This window comes from Nicotiana attenuata, chromosome 7 (assembly GCF_001879085.1).
Source record: "Nicotiana attenuata strain UT chromosome 7, NIATTr2, whole genome shotgun sequence".
Taxonomy (NCBI): domain Eukaryota; kingdom Viridiplantae; phylum Streptophyta; class Magnoliopsida; order Solanales; family Solanaceae; genus Nicotiana; species Nicotiana attenuata.
In genome coordinates this window covers 44,961,008-44,980,041 of record NC_031995.1, presented here as the reverse complement: position 1 = coordinate 44,980,041, position 19,034 = coordinate 44,961,008, and the positions used below count along the sequence as shown (strand labels likewise).

The 19,034-nt window shown below is 35.7% G+C and overlaps 2 protein-coding genes across 2 annotated transcripts; both read right to left on the bottom strand.

Moving 5' to 3' along the window:
• On the bottom strand, nucleotides 1,702-4,080 carry LOC109230015. The gene has a single exon (XM_019395554.1). The coding sequence runs from the start codon at nucleotides 4,078-4,080 to the stop codon at nucleotides 1,702-1,704; it is 2,379 nt and encodes a 792-aa protein (XP_019251099.1).
• Nucleotides 4,639-6,534, bottom strand: LOC109229011 (1-aminocyclopropane-1-carboxylate oxidase). Its single transcript, XM_019394309.1, has 4 exons — nucleotides 6,294-6,534; nucleotides 5,955-6,181; nucleotides 5,232-5,565; nucleotides 4,639-5,138 (listed from the first exon to the last, which is right to left on the bottom strand). Exons 1-4 carry the CDS (start codon nucleotides 6,396-6,398, stop codon nucleotides 4,854-4,856), a joined length of 951 nt encoding a protein of 316 aa, XP_019249854.1. The 5' UTR covers nucleotides 6,399-6,534; the 3' UTR covers nucleotides 4,639-4,853.

The following is a 19,034-nucleotide window of genomic DNA, read 5'->3' as shown; positions in this document are numbered from 1 at the left end:
GCTTGTACGGTTGCAGCTTCACAAAGACCATGTCACCTACATTGAAACTCCTAGGAGTTCTATGTTTGTCAGCTTGAGCCTTCTTCCGGGATTGAGCTAACAGGAGATGATGCTTTAGCAATCTGATGGTGGTCTCTCTGGCTTGGAGACTCCTGTCAACCTGATCTACCATTGAACTATGGGGAATATAGGGCAGGTGGAGGGGTGGTTTTTGGCCATATAGGACTTCAGAAGGGGTCATCGTGATAGCAGAGTGATAGTTAGTGTTGTACCACCATTCAGCCAAGGGAAGATAGTGCACCCAATCCTTGGGTCTATCCTTGCACATGCATCTGAGATAGCTCTCCAAACACTTGTTGACCACCTCTGTTTTCCCATCTAATTGAGGATGATAGGCAGAAGAGTGATGTAAGTGAACTCCTTGAGCCTCAAAAAGAGCCTGGCAGAACTTACTCAAAAAGATAGTGTCCCTGTCACTCACTATAGTTTGGGGCAACCCATGTAATTTGTATACATTGTCTAGGAAGGCCTGGGCCACTGTTGACGCAGTGTAGGGGTGAACCAGACTGATAAAATGAGCATATTTACTGAGCCTATCAACAACCACCAATACTACTGACTTGTTGTGAGACTTAGGTAGCCCCTCAACAAATTCTAAGCTGATATCTTGCTATACCTTTTCAGGAATGGGTAGGGGTTGTAACAGGGCTGGGGACTTCACATTCTCACCCTTACACCTTTGGCAAGTGTCACAGCTCCTAATGTGTTCATAAACTCCTGTTTTCATCTTCTTCCAATAATAAACTTGACTAACTCTATGCAAAGTGGCAGCCATTCCTGAGTGACCTCCAACAGCACTGTCATGAAAGAAGTGCAAAATGTCATCTCTGAGGAGCTTGTCAGGGCCAACCACTATTTTGCCTTTCCTGTAAATGATGCCATCCTTTAGCCAATAGATAGGATTGGCTAATGCATTCTGACTAAGCCGAGATGCCAACTGCTGTAGGTGTTGATCTCCCGAGTAAAAGGATATCACTCTTGCAAGGAAGTCTGAAGTCACAGTAGAGATAGTTAAGAGTTGAATACTGTTCATAGGAAACCTTGACAAAGCATCTGCTGCTACATTCTCCTTCCCCTTTTTGTACATGATGTTGTAGTCATACCCCATAAGTTTAGCAACCCATTTCTGCTGGCTAGGGGTAGATACCCTCTGTTCTAGAAGATACTTGAGGCTCTGGTGGTCTGTCTTAATAAGAAAACGCCTGCCAATGAGATATGGTCTCCATTTATCCACTGCAGTCACAATGGCCATCATCTCCTTTTCATACACTGAGAGGTGTTGATGCTTAGCATGCAAAGCCTTGCTCAAATAAGCTAGAGAATGAGCCCCTTGCATCAATACAGCCCCTATTTCATGCCCACATGCATCAGTTTCAATAATGAACTCCTGGGAAAAATCTGGGAGTGCCAACACTGGTGTTGTACTCATAGCCATCTTGAGAGTTTCAAATGCTTGAGTTGCTGCCTCAGAACACTCGAACTTATCTTTCTTCAGAAGATCAGTCAGGGGTCTAGCTATCATCCCATACCCCTTCACAAATCTCCTATAATACCCTGTTAAACCCAAGAATCCCCTGAGTTCCTTCACATTTTTATGTACAGGCCACTCAACCATCACCTTCACCTTCCCTGGGTCAGCTGCTACCCCTTCTTGAGTGATAATATGGCCCAAGTACTATACCTTTGTCTGACCAAATGTACATTTCTAAGCTTGACAAACAAATTATTATCCTCCAAGATTTTGAAGGCTTGTTCTAAATGTACTAAATGTGATGACCAAGAAGAGCTGTATATTAGAATGTCATCAAAGAATACAAGTATGAACTTTCTGAGGAAGGTTTGGAATATATGATTCATCAAACTTTGAAAAGTGGAGGGTGCATTGGTTAAACCAAAGGGCATAACCATAAACCCATAGTGTCCATTATGGGATCTAAAAGCTGTCTTTTCAATATCTTGGTCAGCCATCCTAATCTGGTGATAACCAGATCTTAAATCTAGTTTTGAAAAAAACTTTGCCCCTCCCAATTCATCTAATAGTTCCTCTATCATAGGAATTGGAAATTTTTCTTTAACAATGCAACTATTTAATTGTCTACAGTCTATACAAAGCCTCCAAGTACCATCTTTCTTTTTGTCCATGACAATAGGTGAGGAATAGGGACTTACACTAGGCCTGATGACACCAGAATCCAACATCTCTTTGATAATTTTTTCTATCTCATCTTTCTGGTTAGCAGCATATCTGTAGGGTCTGGCATTGATAGGGGAGGTTCCTTCCTTGAGTATAATCTTGTGATCATGACTTCTTTGAAGAGGTAAAGCTCTAGGTGCTTCAAAGAGACCAGTGTGTTTGGCCAGTAACCTCTGCAAGTCATCAGAGTCCTGCCCTTGTTGGAAGTTCAAAGTAGCAAGTTCTCCTTCGATTGGTTGAACATAAGCTGTGATCATCATGCTCAACTCCCCAGATTTGTGCAGCAATCTTTGCATTTTGTGATTGTCTAACAACTTAGGAGCACCTGGTTGGCTACCTCTGAGTGACACCTTTTTACCCCCAATTTGCAACTCCATCTTCAGCTGCCTAAGGTTCCATTTAATATCCCCTAGAGTGACTAGCCACTGTATTCCCAAGACAACATCTGCTCCCCCCAGAGGCATGACTAACATGTCAGCTCTGAATTCCACTCCTTGCATCTTCCATGTAATCCCCTTACTCATGTACCTGCTGTGAATTTTGCTACCATTGGCAACTGCTACAGAGAATGGAGAAATAGTTTCCAGCTTGTACCCCAATCTCTTAGCTACATCCAGGTCCATGAAGTTATGAGTAGACCCTGTATCTATCAAAACATGTACCATCTTACCTTTTACACCCCCTTTTACCCTCATTGTTCTGTAGTCTACTGTTCCATCTAGTGCATGAACAGACATCTGAGGACTTAAAGTTGATTCCTCTCTATTTTCCTCCTCAATAAAATTTTTAGTAGCCTCCCAGTCTTCTTCCTCCTCTCCTATTTCTAGCAGATACATTTGCTTCCTTCCCCTGCAGTTATGACCAGGGACAAACTTCTCATCGCACCAAAAACACAACCCTTGGGCTCTCCTTTCATCCATCTCAGCTGTGGATAATCTCCTAGATCCCTTCACTACAGATTTCCCGTTGGAACCCAAGAACCTGTTCCCTTCTACATTTCTGCTACTCCCAGCCCCTTGAATCTGTAGGTTTCCCCTGGAGTTTGAATTCCCAGAAGAAGCTGGAGTAGGTAATAAGGGTCTGAAACTCCTCTGATTCTTTTGCAAGTTCAGGGAATGTTCAACTAATTTGGCTAGGCTGTAGGCTTTTGTTAGAGTACGTGGAGATAACATCCTCACTTGTACCTTAATTTTTGGTTTTAGTCCCTTTAAAAAACAGCTGATAGAGTATTCCTCAGATAACTCAACTTGGTTTAACAACCCATCAAAAGAATCCAAGAAATCCTGCACACTCCCCGTTTGTTTCAAGCTAATTAGCTCTGCCATCGGATCTTCATGTAAGGTATGGCCAAATCTATGGTATAACCCCCTAAGGTAGTCATTCCAATTGGGTAATCCCCTACCCACTCGGCCCTTCATCATTGCTCGATGCCATTTTAATGCTCTGCCCTCTAGGTTAATGGCTGCTATTCTAACCTTCTCCTCCTCATTCGTTCCCTTATATTCAAAGAATTGCTCGCATCGATAAATCCACCCTTCCAAATCATTCCCGTTGAACTTAGGAAATTCTACTCGAGAGTATTTGTAATTAGGGTTACCTCTGTCAAGATAGTTGCCTCTGTCAAGATAATCCTCATCGTTCTCATGAATCGCAGCTGGAGGGACCGCTACTGGTGGCGCCGACGCTTGTTGATTCGCCGCCATTGCCGCTATTAGCTGTCTAATTTCCCCAATCACCTCATCGTGTTTTTCTCCCATCGCCTTAACTTGTTCTCTGATTTCTTCAATTTCTCGATGCATCTCACCATTTCTCGTCGCCTCCGGCATGTCTTCCGGCCAAGGATGCTGAAGCTCTCATACCAAATGGAATGTGCTAAATGAATTGAATAGTAATTCTGTAAATCTAAGGAACTAAAGTGCAAGAATAGCTCCTGAACAATTTACAGAGACTGAAATTTGGACTGTGAAAGAGAAAGAGAGAGTAGTATTATTTCTTCTTAACTGCCTTTTTACAATACGAATATTCCCTTTAAGTAGTTCTAATCCCTTCTCTAATGTAACTGGTTCTAACAGACTTTAACAACCCCTAACTACCACTAATAACAATTGCTAAGATACCCCTTAACTTCTACTAATTCCCTTTTCTGCATGTTTACAATATTGTCACATAACATTTAGTTGAGTTGTGCTTCATGCTGATCCGGACATCACCATCGTAAAAGAAAAGAAATGTGTGCTCTGTATATTCTTGAGATATATAAATTCTGACTGGATATTCGGTTTGGATTGTTAAGTGCTTTTCATATTGAGTTTCAGTTCTCGCACTCAGGTCACTGATAAGGTAATTATTGGAAAATTCAAGGTAATTTACTAGAAAAGAGTTAATTCAAGTTAAAAGGAACTTCTTTTGAGAACATAACAATAAAACTCCTCTTAGATTACCAGACAACAGTACATCAAAAAACCCAAGTGGCATAAAACAAGAAAAACACCCCCACTAATCAACATAAACAAATCATTATTACATCATCATCATAATCTTAATATTAAGCCATTTTCTTCTCATTAATCAGTTTTCTAATTAATACTCCATCAAAGTCTCAAACAGTTGCTATTGGGGCAGAGTTGACAGTAGTTTCCACAGCCTTCATTGCTTCAAACCTTGGCTCCTTAGCCTGGAATTTAAGACCTGCATATAATTTCATATAGTCCTCAAAAACAAACTTAGGATAAATGGCTTTGTTCTCTTTCTCCAACAATTCTGGTGCTGGATAGATGACAGCATCACTCCCCGGGTTATAGAACGAAGCTATGGACATTCTGTTTCCATCAGGCTGAGCAATCACCCTATGCTCCACACTCTTGTACTTTCCATTAGTAATCACCTAAAAGTTAACCAAATAGTAAAAAATCATATCTCAGGTAATGATAATGTAAACACTCTTTACAGTAACAGTGTATATAAGTTAAATCCTTACCTCAAGTTGGTCTCCGAGGTTTATGACAATGGAGTGGCGCATTGGTGGAACGTCGATCCATTTGTCGTCTTTGAGTAGTTGGAGACCACTGACTTTGTCATCTTGGAATAGAAGGATGATTCCACCAGCATCAGTGTGAGCCCTGAGGCCTTTAATCAAATCAGGCTTGGGGCATGGTGGATAGTTGCTAACTTTGGTTCCAAAAGTAGGACCCTTTGAACCATAAAAGGCTTTCTTCAAGTAACCTTGCTCCAGTCCTAGATTTTCACAGAGCAAGTCCAAAAGTTGCTCTGCTAATTTCTCTAGCTTTTCAGCAAACTCCTTCATGATTTTCCTGTCATGTTTCATGTAAAGTCAGCAAATCAAAGGTTGAATTCAGGATCTAGAGCATGAGTTTGTTTTGATTCTATGTATAAATTTTTGATTTTTTTAATCAAATAAAGTATAAAGTAGTACATAATTTGAACAAAAAGGTAGCTCGGTGCACTAAGCTCCCACTACGCGCAGGATGCGGGGAAGGACTGGACCACAAGGGTCTATTGCATGCAGCCTTATCCTGCAAGAGGCTGCTTCCACGGCTCGAAAAGCAATAATTCAGTTGAACCGACATAAATCTGCCTCTGGTAGAAGCGAATCCAAAGGGGAAAAAGAATCCATTAAATTAAATCTTGTGGTCCAACATATGCAGGTTAAAAGTTGGAGCAGAATTAGAGATCCTTTGACCTGTATTCATCTTCAAGATCAGGAACTTCTGAGATATTTGAAACAGGAAGGTGTTTCAAGAAGAAAGTACTTTCCCAGTCCAAATCCTTAATTTCAGTCTGAACAGCTTCAAGCCCTTTACTTGCTACCATTTCCTTAAACCTTTCTTCCATGCATTTCTTGTAGTGTCCCTTTGTCAACTTCTCCACTGTGTCCAGAAGCTCATGAGAGATCCCATGATTTACCACCTTCATATATTTGCACATGTTATTACAATACACGATTTCAGTGCATATATATATTTCATTTCATTTTTTATGAGAGAAAATTATATAGGTATGTAGTTTAATGATGTTATACCTCAAAGAAGCCCCAGTTCTCACAAGCATCCTTAATTGTCTCCATTGTTGCAGCCCTTTGTTCAGTGTTAAGCAACTCCATGTTAACCACTGGGAAAGTCTCCATCTTTCTAATTCTTTTCTTTCTATGTATTTTGCTACCTCTTTGTTACTGTGCAGGATGGAGATGAATGGCTACATGGACGGGTATTTATAGGACTTTAACAAGGCATTAAAGATAAAGACTTTAATGATTTAAAATATTTACAAAGTAATAAAATATGAAATCTATACTTAACCAAAAAAAAAGGATGAAATCTAGCAAGTGGAAATGGGAACAGGACTCGTGGAGGATGGTATGTGACTACATATTGTTAGGACCTACCAGTTTTGGCTGAATGTTACTAATTAGCCATGATTTACTGTTATGTCTTCTCTTTTTCGTGGGGCTCAGCCTAATCAGCGCAATAGTACAACTAGTTCTCTTTGCTTTTTTCCCCATCGAATTTTGACTAATTGGACTCATGGGCGATTCAACGAATCTTGTAGCCTAAGGCGAAACTATATTGAAAAGTAGGGGTGTTCATAAAAATTCGAAAAATCGAACCAAACCAAACCGACTAAAAAAATAGATACTTTTTAGGTTTGGTTTGGTTTTGGTTTTGAATTTTAAAAACCGATCAAATTTGGTTTGGTTTTGGTTTTAATAAAAAAATAACCGAAAATCGAACCAAACCGACTATAAAAGTAGCTATTTAAATTTATTATTACACCTATATATATGTATATTTTTATATAAAGTTTCGAAAATTTTATGATACATATTAGTCATTTATATTTTTAGTCTAGTTCTTTGCTATTTAATAATCTAATTGGTAGTTTTCTTTTGCCAAGTACAAAAATAATTTATTTTTAAGTTTTGAGCATTGACTGTATCAAAAATATTTACTCTTTCTGATCAATTTAACCGATAATTGTAGTTCGTTCAATTAATTAGTAGCACTTATTGGTGAATATTTAAAATAAACTATAAATAATCTAATATAATATGTTGAAATATACTAAAAGAAAACTGGTGCATGAATACTTTTGTGTTCATGCTTCAGAGAAGATTGTAAAAGAAATTCATTATGTTGTCGATATATATAACTTAATTTCTATATAAAACGGATAACAATAAAATTGAAGAATAAAGCAAATATATTAATTAATGAGTGAGAAAATTATCATAATTTATGTACTTATTAGTGTAAAATAGCCTCAATCAAATAATAAAAAAATATACTATAACATTTTTCTTTATATAAATTATGTAGTATATAATAATAATAATAATAATAATAATAATAATAATAATAATAATAATAATAATAATAATAATAATAATAAGACTTTAAAGTAAATTTGGGGCTTTCAAATTTTCGGGGCCTAAGACAATAACCTCACTTGCCAAGCCTTTAGAGCCGCCCTTGAGAAGCTATTTCAACTTTTTTTGAGATTAAGGCATAGTTATAATTACTGTTGAAACAAGATGTCACTCTTCGCACGAGGGCAAAGCTGATACACACTATGCAAATTTATTACATGGTAACTGTATTTGTTAGTTTGCTATTTGTTATTTTTAAGTCATGCAATAAATATTTTTTTCCCATGGAAAGATTTATATCGGGATCAAGTGCTTATTCTAGGAGTCATAATAATGGTTGATTGGTTTAAAATTGATAAAATATTTCATTATTTAAGCTTGTGCACAACAATATATTTAAGGAACTTGTGCATATGATGTTATAAGTCACTAAAAATGTCAGGAACTTGGTGGAACAAATTTTTTATAGTATTGAAATATGGGTTTAAATGAAGCGACACGAAAATGAGATCGAATCCGTGCTGTGAATTTTACTATTGTACTTTTTTATTTATTTAAAATGAACTTTATTTTTATATATTTTTCCAAAACGGCATTTGATAAGCCTTCACTAATTCGGATTCGCGCATGTTCATTAAAAGAGAAACTGCTCCCTATCAAAATTTTGCATTCAAACTTGAAATAATCTATAATATAATTTAGGGTTCAACAGTCTTTATATATCCATCCACCACAATCCTTAATGATGCGCACACACAAAAGCACACCCAAAATTTAAATCGAAGTAATTCAATTTCTACGTGTCCAGTGGTTCAGGACGGTAGTAATGGGTGAGAGAATTGTTAATGGTAAAGGTAAATTTGAGGAATAATTATTTCCACTCATTAAGATAAGTTAGATTGTAACTTATTATCTATTGGATTGTGCATTTTAAAAAAATAAAGTGAAGTTGGGGTCAAGAATTTTGAGCATAAATATATAAAGTAGTTAGTACGTATGATTCTAGAGATCACAAGACTCCTCATGCCCCCAATAACTACTGCATTCATTTTTGAGAAACGAGTAAAAAAAAAAGTATAATAAAATGTTTAAAAATTTATGGGACATAAATCATAATCTATGGGACATCTATCTGAAAATGAAATGTTAACTAGGGTATATAGGGGAACAACATATGCGACAAGTATATGTAATATGGTGCACGAGCACCACACTCCTATACGCATCTTTTAATATATGTAAGTTATCTTTTGCACAAAAAAAAATATATATATGCGACAAGCGACAGGCATTTTATTTCGGCATTTGATCTTTAGGCAATTGCCAATGTTTTTACTTATTTATGAAAAATATATTGTACTCAGTGACAGCATCAACATTGAATGGGACTTTACCATAAAAAAAAGTTTGATGAAGAATGAGCAGAAAGAAAGGCAGAATATGGAGAAGAGTGGTAGCATGCGTGTCTGGTCTCCTTTCTCTTTAATTTAGTGCTTTGCTACTGTGGATTGATTGAATGACGCAGCAAAACTCAAAAGTGGATTATACTTCTTTCTATCTATTTTCCACGAAACTTTTTTGTTTCTAGTCCGTACTCTAAAAAGATTGTTTATTTTTATATTTTGGAGCACATTAAATCTAATATATTCATTTTATTTTATGTAACTCCCTCTTATGAGAATGATATAGTAGTGGCAAATGGATAAAAATAATAATTATTTATTCATATTATCTATTAAAAAATGGGTTGAATAATAAAATTTTTAAAAATTGATCAAATATGAAGATCTGTTAAATTCAGCTATCCATGGAGCTCTGCCATGACTATTGAGCTGAAACACTCTGTTGGTTATAAGGAGAAGAAGATCGCAGGAAATGAATCTAGGGAATACTCTAGAAGAGGAGAGAGAAAGTGTAATATCTCAATCTAATTCTAAAATGTATCAGTACATGTATATATAATGTAAAGAAGAAAAGAAATATCTAACTCCAGTGTCTAACTATAGTTAATGCTAACTCTGGTCACTCTAACTCTACTCTAGTGTAAGTTAGTTATAACTAACAACTGACAACTGATAAAGCTAACCACCACTAGCACCACTAAACTTAACACTCCCCTCAAGTTGTAGGATAAGAATAAGTTTTCAACCCCTTGCTAAGTAGAAAGTGAGGTTGTGCCTTTCCAAGACCCTTAATGAAGATATCAACCAATTGTGCTTTGGTGTTAATATGATGAGTCTGAACAAGGTCCGAATGCAGTTTCTCCCTCAAAAAATGGCAATCAATGTCGATATATTTCGCTCGCTCTTGATAGATAGGATTAACATTTATTTGAATAGCTGCTTTACTATCACAATGCATGGGAATAGGCAACTGAACTGCAACCCCCAGCTCCTTGAACAACCCCGCAAGCCATGAAAGTTCTGCAACTGTAGAGGCCATACTCCTATACTCTACCTCGGTTGAGCTCCTTGAGACTGTATTCTGCTTCTTGGATTTTTAAAGATGAAAGAACTCCCGAACTTAACTAGATAGCATGTGACAGATTTTCTTGACTGTGGGCATGCTGCCTATTCAGTCACATTATGCTACCAAATGGCTAGATTGCTCAGAAGACATCAATAAGTCTAATCCTGGTGCATTCTTCACATACTTGATCGACCTCAGAGTTGCATCCATATGGGACCTCTTTGGTCTGTGCATGAACAGGACCTGAACAACATAAGTTATGTCAGGCCTAGTCATGGTGAGATATAGCAGCCTCCCACCAACCTTTAGTAAGGTTCAACATCAGTCAAAATACTATCATTTACATCTGTGGCCAGAACAGATTCACCAAACTCTACTGATGTCAATTTTGATTGCACTATAATGGGGTAAAGACTAGCTTAGCTCCCTCTAGACCAGAGTCAACAATCAAATCAAGTACATAATTTCTTTGGTTGATCAAGATTCCAGCTTTGATTCTAGCAAATTCTATTCCTAGAAAGAACTTAAGCTCCCCCAAATCTTTCATCTTGAACTTCTTTTGTAAGTTGTCTCTAGTAGACTTGATCAAGTGTAGATCATTTCTAGTCACCGGGAGGTCATCCACATATACCAATATGGCAATTAAGGCTGAACCTTTTTAGTTTGTAAACAAAGAATAGTCGAAATGACTTTGAACGAAGCCTAAATCCTGAAGTGCCTCTATCAATTTTAAGTTCAATTGTCTGGAAACTTCCTTCAAGCAGTAGAGTAATTTTTTTAACTTGCACACTTTGGTTTTGGACTACCCCTTGGTATCATACCCTTGTGAAAGTTACATATATACTTCTTCAAACAGATCTCTTTATAAGAAAGCATTGCGTACATCTATTTGATAGATGTGTCACTGCTTAGAAGCTGCGACAACTATGAATGATTGGACATTGACCATTTTGACCACCGAAGAAAAGGTTTTCTTATAGTCCAGTCCCTCCTTTTGGCTGAAGCCTTTGGCTACAAGTCTGGCCTTGTACCTTTTCACCTCCCCATTAGCTTTGTGTTTTACTCTGTATACCTCTTACATCCTATGAGAGTCTTTCCTCCAGGTAAGTCAACAATATCTCATGTCTTATTTTCCTCTAAAGCTTCTACTTCTTGTTGTATTGTAGCCACCCATCTTGCATCCTTTGAAGACTCAAGATAGTTTTTTTGGCTCAACAACATCTGAGTGTGCTAAGAGACATTTTGCATAGGAAGGGGACAAACTATCATAGCTCAGGTAGTTTGACATTGGATACACACAAGAGGTTGAAACAAAGTCTTGCTTCCATTTGGGAGGTCCTGTAGTTCTAGGTTATTTTCTGACTCTAATTGGCAGTGTATCATCTTCACCTTGGTACTGTTGAGAGTCCCAGTGTCCTTACAAAGTGGTGGTGAGAAGCATCAAAAAATGATTCTGCTTCCTCATGGAGTTCATCAGAATCCTAATCTTGCATGACAGTAGTGTCTTGGAATACATCATGCACATGATCTTGATCATGACTGAGCTTAGAGGTAATGGGGGCATATCAGTTGATTCAAGGACTGGGAATATGGGAACATAGGACACCTTCATTTGCTTGAAGGGGAAAACATGTTCCTTGAATATCACATTTCTACTAACCATGAACTGTTTGGATTGTAAATTATATAACTTGTAGCCTTTTCTAGTGGGTGAGTATCCCATAAACACAGCAGGTAATTCTCTAGCTGAAAATTTATCATGTCTCCTCATATTCATAGCATAACACAAGCACCCAAATACCCTTATATGCTCTAGTGACGGCATAGTGTTAAACAGCATTTCATAAGAAGATTTCTCCTTTAAACTGGGGAAGGCAAACTATTTATGATATGCACAGCTGTGAGAACACAATCTCCCCAAAACCGTAGTGGAATTTTAGCTTAAAATCTCAAAACTCTAGCTACTTCCAAAATATATCTATGTCTCCTTTCTATAACACCATTTTATTGTGGATTGTATACACATTGATGAATAATTCCCTGTGACTCTAAAAATTGCTTCATGTCTGAGTTAACAAATTTTGATCCATTATCTATTTACTGTCTTAACAGAAGAATCAAATTGTGTGTGGATCATACAAATTAGCCTCTGCAGTAACTAATAAGTCTCATCCTTGGTATTCATCAAAAAGCAACAACGTAGTTCTAGAAAAATCATCAATCACTGTAAGAAAAAACCTTTTATTATCATGAATAGGTACCCTGTAACATCCCCATACATCTGCATGTAAAAGATGAAAGTGAGCATGTGCTACACTCTTACTGACTGAAAATGGAAACTTAGTTTGCCTAGCTAATGGACAGACTGGACACTCTAAGTAATCATTTTTTGAACTATCACTCCTAAATTGCTACTTGAGCTTATCAATTCTTTTAAGGGCCTCTATGGGTAGGTGTCCAAGCCTCTGGTGCTAAATTTTCCACTTTATTAAACTCTGATTTTTCTGTGCGAAGTTTGTATAGATGTGGTATGTGCAATTGGTGTAGACAACTGTGCCTCTCTGAATATGATCTTTAAGGATGTAGAGCCCATTTGCTTCACTACCAATCCCCAACACCTTGCCAGTAGAGATCATGAAATACACATATATCAGGAAAGAATCCTACCTTACATTGTAGCACTTTAGTAAATTTTGGGACTGACAATATGTTATACTTAAAATGGGAAACATGAAATACACCACTAATTTTGTGATCCCCAAATATACTAGTTGATCCACTGCGAGTAATCTCAGCTAAGTCTCCATTTGATAAGTGAATTGAACAATTCTGACTCAATGAACTTGGATTATGCAATAAAACCAATCTTGAAGTCATATGGTTAGATGCTCCACTATCTACAATCCATACACCTTGATTCAAAAAAGTCATTAAAGATGTTATAGTACTACTTTTTTCTATTTCTGCAGCATTTGCTGCAACCTCGATGGGCTTACCATTAAACTATTGCAGAATTTGCTGATATTTTTCTGGTGTGAAAATTGGTACAGTGGGAGTGGAAGTAGGAGCTGAAGTTGTAGTATGTTTAGTCACAATGTTAGTTTCTCCATAAAGACTTTATTTTTTCTTGAAATTATGTTCATTTGGATATCCCACTATCTTATAGCATGTTTCCCTAGTATGACCCTTTAATTTGCAGTAATCACATTGAAGATTATAATTTTTCTTGGCTTTTGCTGATTTCCAAGCCTAGTTGTCATCAAGGAAACCATTTCACTACCATCCAAATTAGCAGAGGTATTTGACATGGCCCTCTAGCTTTCACGCTTCATTAGCATATAATAGACCTTATTCACTGATGGCACTGTAATCATCATCAAGAGTTGACTACATGCTTGCTCGTATGATTCATTAAGTCCCTTCAGAAATTGTAAAAGCTTTTGACACTCCATAAACTAAATAAATTCACGGGATTTAACGTAATCACAATCAGAAATTGGTGTCGAACTGTCGAAGTCTACCCAAAGTACTCTCAATTTTGAGAAATAAGCTAAAATTGAGCTTGTGCTCTGATTAGCAATAGCAATTTCCTGTGAATCTGAAAAATCCTAGAACAGTCCACCTTATCAAATTGTTCCACACCGCACGAGCATTTGAGGAGCACACAATTCCTTTCAGCAATTCAGGTGAGACATAATTCATCAACCAAGACAATGCTATCGCATTACAACGTTCCCAGAGATCAACGGGATTTGTACCGTAATTCTCCTTTCTGCATGTGTCGTCTATGAACCAAGCTTGTTTCGACCTAGGATTGCAATCCTCATCGTCCCGCTCCATACCGAGTAATTCTCCGATCCTCTCAATTGCAAAAAAATCAGTATAGCTCCTCAATTGCTATTTGAATTCAAGAAGAGTAGATGATTGTGACTTAGTTTCTCTGGTTCAGTACTATCAACTGTCGCCATTGCTGAACTTCCTATCAACCTTTGAAAGAAGGAATTGAAGGTGATAAGACCATACTAATGACCGTGTGATTTTGATACGATGTTAAATTCAACTATCCATGGAGCTTTGCCATGACTATTGAGCTGAAGCACTATGTTGGTTGTAAGGAGAAGAAGATTTCACGGAATGAATCTAGAGAACATTCTAGAAGAGGAGAGAGAAAGTGTAATATCTCAATCTAAGGGGTTTTCTTAAATTTGGGAGACTAAAATTTCTCCTAAAAGCAATCACATTCAAGAAGTCATGGATTTAACCATTTTTATCCGTACTAAATATAAGCGGGTTGGATATTTATCTGTTTTTGCATTACCCGTTTTAACCCGCCTATATCCGACCCGACCCGACCCCTTACCACTCCTAGAATGACATAACATATTTAAGACAATATACTTCTAACAATGTTTTTGGTGTATTACATATTTAACATATGCGTCAAAAATTTATTTGTCTGAGCTAGAACTTTACGCACAATCTATATGCAAACTAAAAGACAGGGAGTGCTTATTAGCTTCATATGAAAGACAAAAAAATAAGAGAAGGTCATCACTGGAACGTAATACAATCACGCACGACATTCTCACAAAATTGAATGTATAGATGTTACAAGGTTCGAACAAAAAAAAAGTGACACAGGTACATCTAGGTCAATGTATTGGATGCTAATACACTTGAATAATTTTTTTAGCTGTTCAAATTATTTGGCATCTGACATTAAAAACAACTAAAAGAGTACACATGATGTTGCAAGGGCCTCTACAATAATTTTGTGATCTTGATAATAGTCTCGTGAAGGTGAAAATCAAACAAGTAGAATGGAGCAATTATTATTCTTCTTTTACTTTTAAAATGATTGGCTTTTCGCCTTTAGCCATTTCCCCTTGCTTTTTATGATTGTACTTGCAGAAGTTATGATGAAGAATTCCATGAAAACGTGCAGAAAAAATCTTGAATTTGATCTGAATGATCACATATATTCCTGTATCTGGCATGTTAATTTGTCCTTCATTAAAGTAAAATAAATTGACTTTCTCTTTCAATTTTTCTAAATAGAGCTTCTTCTAGAATAAATCAGCACTAATAATATTTTCCACATGTTTGGAATAAAAATAGTGAGAATTCGTATAATCAACTCTAACTTGTCTGAGAATGAGGTGTAATTATTATTATTTTGAATAAACTAAGAGTCACAAGCTACATATATATAAAATGGTATGTTATATTCCATGAATCAAAGGATTATATGCTAAGAATAAATCAACAGATAATTAATGCAGTCACAAAGCTGCATAATTGTAGATCGAGGGAATTTTCAAGATTTAATTACTTTAATTTAGTGGACTCTCCAATTCTGAGCATGATTAACTCTTTTCTTGTATGTTACTCAACCAAGAGAATTAATATAATTCTTCATGCAAAATGGTCCAAATCACATTTTGTGTGTTCTGAGAATGTATATTCCACCATTTATGTCCACTCTCCAACTTTTTACTCCCTCGGTTACAATTTATGTGAATCTGTTTGACTGGAATCGGAATTTAAGAAAAAAATAAGACTTTTGGATTTTGTCGTCCTAAACAAATTAAAATGGGGCTCAAGGTATTTGTGTGGTTATAAAAGCTTCTCATTAAGGGTAGCATTGGAAGTTTAAGCTAAATTATTTTTCAATTTAGAAAAGGATCATTCTTTTTGGTACGGACCAAAAAGGAAATAGGTTCACATAAACTGAAACGGAAGGAGTAGTTAATTAACAAAATGAACCTCGGCAACATCAAGATTTTCATCAAAACCATAGTCTTAAGATGAGGACGTTTAGCACTTCATAGTAAATGCATGTCAACTCATGAACATTCCACTCGTATATGACAGATTCAACTTGCAAAATTAAATACGTAACTTAAATTGACAAGAGTTAATGTAGACAAGAGAAGACAAGTTGGTGTAGAAAAAATTGCTTATAAAAACTTCAAACAAAATTATTGGTGAATTTTTTGAGATAATATGGTGGTTATAATCTATAAAGTGTTATTTCAGAGAAGTTAAGTCGGTATATGACAGACATTTAAGTACAAATACATGTTTTACCTCCAAAACATAATTATCATCCGATTTGCCTAAGTTATCTTCTTAATATTTTGAAAAACTAAGAAAGTGATCTTGTGGAACTTGAGTATATCTATTGATCCTTTCTATTTAAATTTGAGCCTAGACAAGGTTGATAGGTATGAGCCATAGAGATTGACAACTACTCAATCCACAAATAAAAGCAAGACAACAACTTCTTATCCGAAAAATAAAGGAGCAATACAACATGTTGCCGTGTCGGTCATTGGATCTAGCTTTAGTGTCCATGCATGGCTTCTTAAAGCTATCTAAGTTTCCAATATGTGGTCTCCAATTCAGAAAATGAGAAAACGACCAAGGGTTATGGTGAAGTAGTAAGTATTTCTCCATTCTTAATCATAGATTTTGGGTTAGAGTACGGGATACGAAACTATCTTTGATTGGGAGCGCTTTAATTAGCTCCTAATATGGGATTTTTAGTGCGAATTCAAATTTAGTCAAGCCCCAATGCAGATACCGAACACTGATGGTTAACAAAAAAAGGAAATGGTACATCCTCTCGTTAGCCTATCATGGCGAAAGCAAATATGTACCTGTGGCACCACAAATAGCTAGCACGCTATAATTAATGGTGACATAGAAATATGGCCAATCAAGCATAACTTCATTTTGTAGGCCATCTCCTTTACTACCCACCAAAACCAAAGGCCAAGAAGATATATGATTATTATGAGTTCTTCCTTTGTTGGATTGCTTGACGATATATCCATGACTATGTTCAATGTATTCTTCGAAGATCGATGGACCAATTGATACTTTACGTAGAATGGAAATTGGGGTCACTGCATAACATGCATTCGGGTATACAATTTCTAGCTAGGGTTAACTTTTTTTCCAAAATAGATAAACACTTGTCTAAAAGAAAATTTGGCTATTTAAACTAGAACATATGAATTGTCAATTTATAACGTGTCTTGAACATTTTTTATATTATGGCCTTCACTCAAAAATCCGAACATACCGATGTAGACAACCAAATCGACATCCACCATAGGTAGGGGTGTACAAAGGAAACCGACAAACCGCACCAACCCGATAATTCGAGTCAAACCAGAAAAAAAACTCGACTATGGTTTGGTGTTGGAAAAAAAAAACCCGACCATAATTGGTTTGGTTTGGTTTTAACTAAAGAAAGTCAAACCGAAACCAAATCAACCCGACATTAAATATATAGAAATTTTAGATATATTTAATATATAAATATACTTATTGTGATGTAATTTATAAATATTTCTTAAAAAATTTCATAATTTTATCTTTTAAGGTATTATTTCAAGGTTAGACTTAGAACTTTTGAATGTTCCAATAAGTTTTATAGCCATTAATATTAGTAAATTAAATAAGGAATTTTTACACCCTATAGAAAACCTTAGTACCCTATTTATTTTAAATAAATACCATTTTAAAATATTACATCTTATAGATACCTTTTATACTTTATAGCCAAATATCTAATTATAGTTACATCCTACATTTAAGGCACCATATATGCTAAATAATATTTTTCTCTCTCCTTTTTAGTCTTTTCTCTCACATAATCATCGTAGAATTGACTAACCACGTTCTCTCTCTTTTTGCATACACTTTACTCTTTCTCCCCTAATCCTTAAGGCAGCCGCCGCCAGACGCCTACTCCCAAAATCTGGCAACGACCACCAGCCTCCGCCGCTCCAACCATCTTCTTCAACCCCCCTCGCTCCGCCAGAAACTCACCGGGAATTCCTCGGCTGATTTTCGATTTTTGAATCTTAGTTCCAATTCTTGAAAAAATGAAAAAATACAAAACAAAAAACATTTCTGTCTTCTTCATCTAAATTTTTATTTTTAAGCTATGGAATTCGATCGAGTCTGAGGTTGGTTCGAGCTCATAACCAGATTTTGCGAGCATTCATTTATATATTTTAGATGTATTAAAAAGTTATGCATATTCTCTTGTATTCAGTTTTAATCAGTTGTATTTAACTATTTTATTCAGCACTAGTTAGTTGTATTCAAGTGTTTTATACAACTGTATTCAGTTGTAGTTAGTTATATTCAACTATTTTATTTAGCAGAAGTTAGTTGTATTTTGTTGCATTCAAGAGTTTTATTCAGCTGTATTCAGTTGTATTTTGTTGTATTCAAGTGTTTTATTCAGTATGTAATTAAGTTGTATTTGTTGTATACAACTGTATATAGTTTTACTCAACTGTATNCGAGTCAAACCGAGAAAAAAAACCCGACTATGGTTTGGTTTCATTTGGTTTGGTACGTGGAAAAAAAACCCGACCATAATTGGTTTGGTTTGGTTTTAACTAAACAAAGTCAAACCGAAACCAAACCAACCCGACATTAAATATATAGAAATTTTAGATATATTTAATATATAAATATACTTATTGTGATGTAATTTATAAATATTTCTTAAAAAAATTCATAATTTTATCTTTTAAGGTATTATTTCAAGGTTGGACTTAGAACTTTTGGATGTTCCAATAAGTTTTATAATCATTAATATTAGTAACTTAAATAATGCTAACAAAAGCCCAAACCAAAATCAAATCAAGACTAATGCTAACAAAAGGCATTCAGTTCAATACTACTAACGGGAATGTATTGAATATCTATTTTTTGTTTTGCAATAATTTAGATAAAAATGCATAACCTATTTTTATTTTTTCTTTAGCGTTTAGTCATGTAATTAATACTCTCTTATTAGTCTACTTATTTTAGCATGACTTAGTACTTTTAGATTATGTTTATTTTTATTATGACTTTTTAATTAGCAATATTTATATTACATAATTTTGTTGTCTTTAT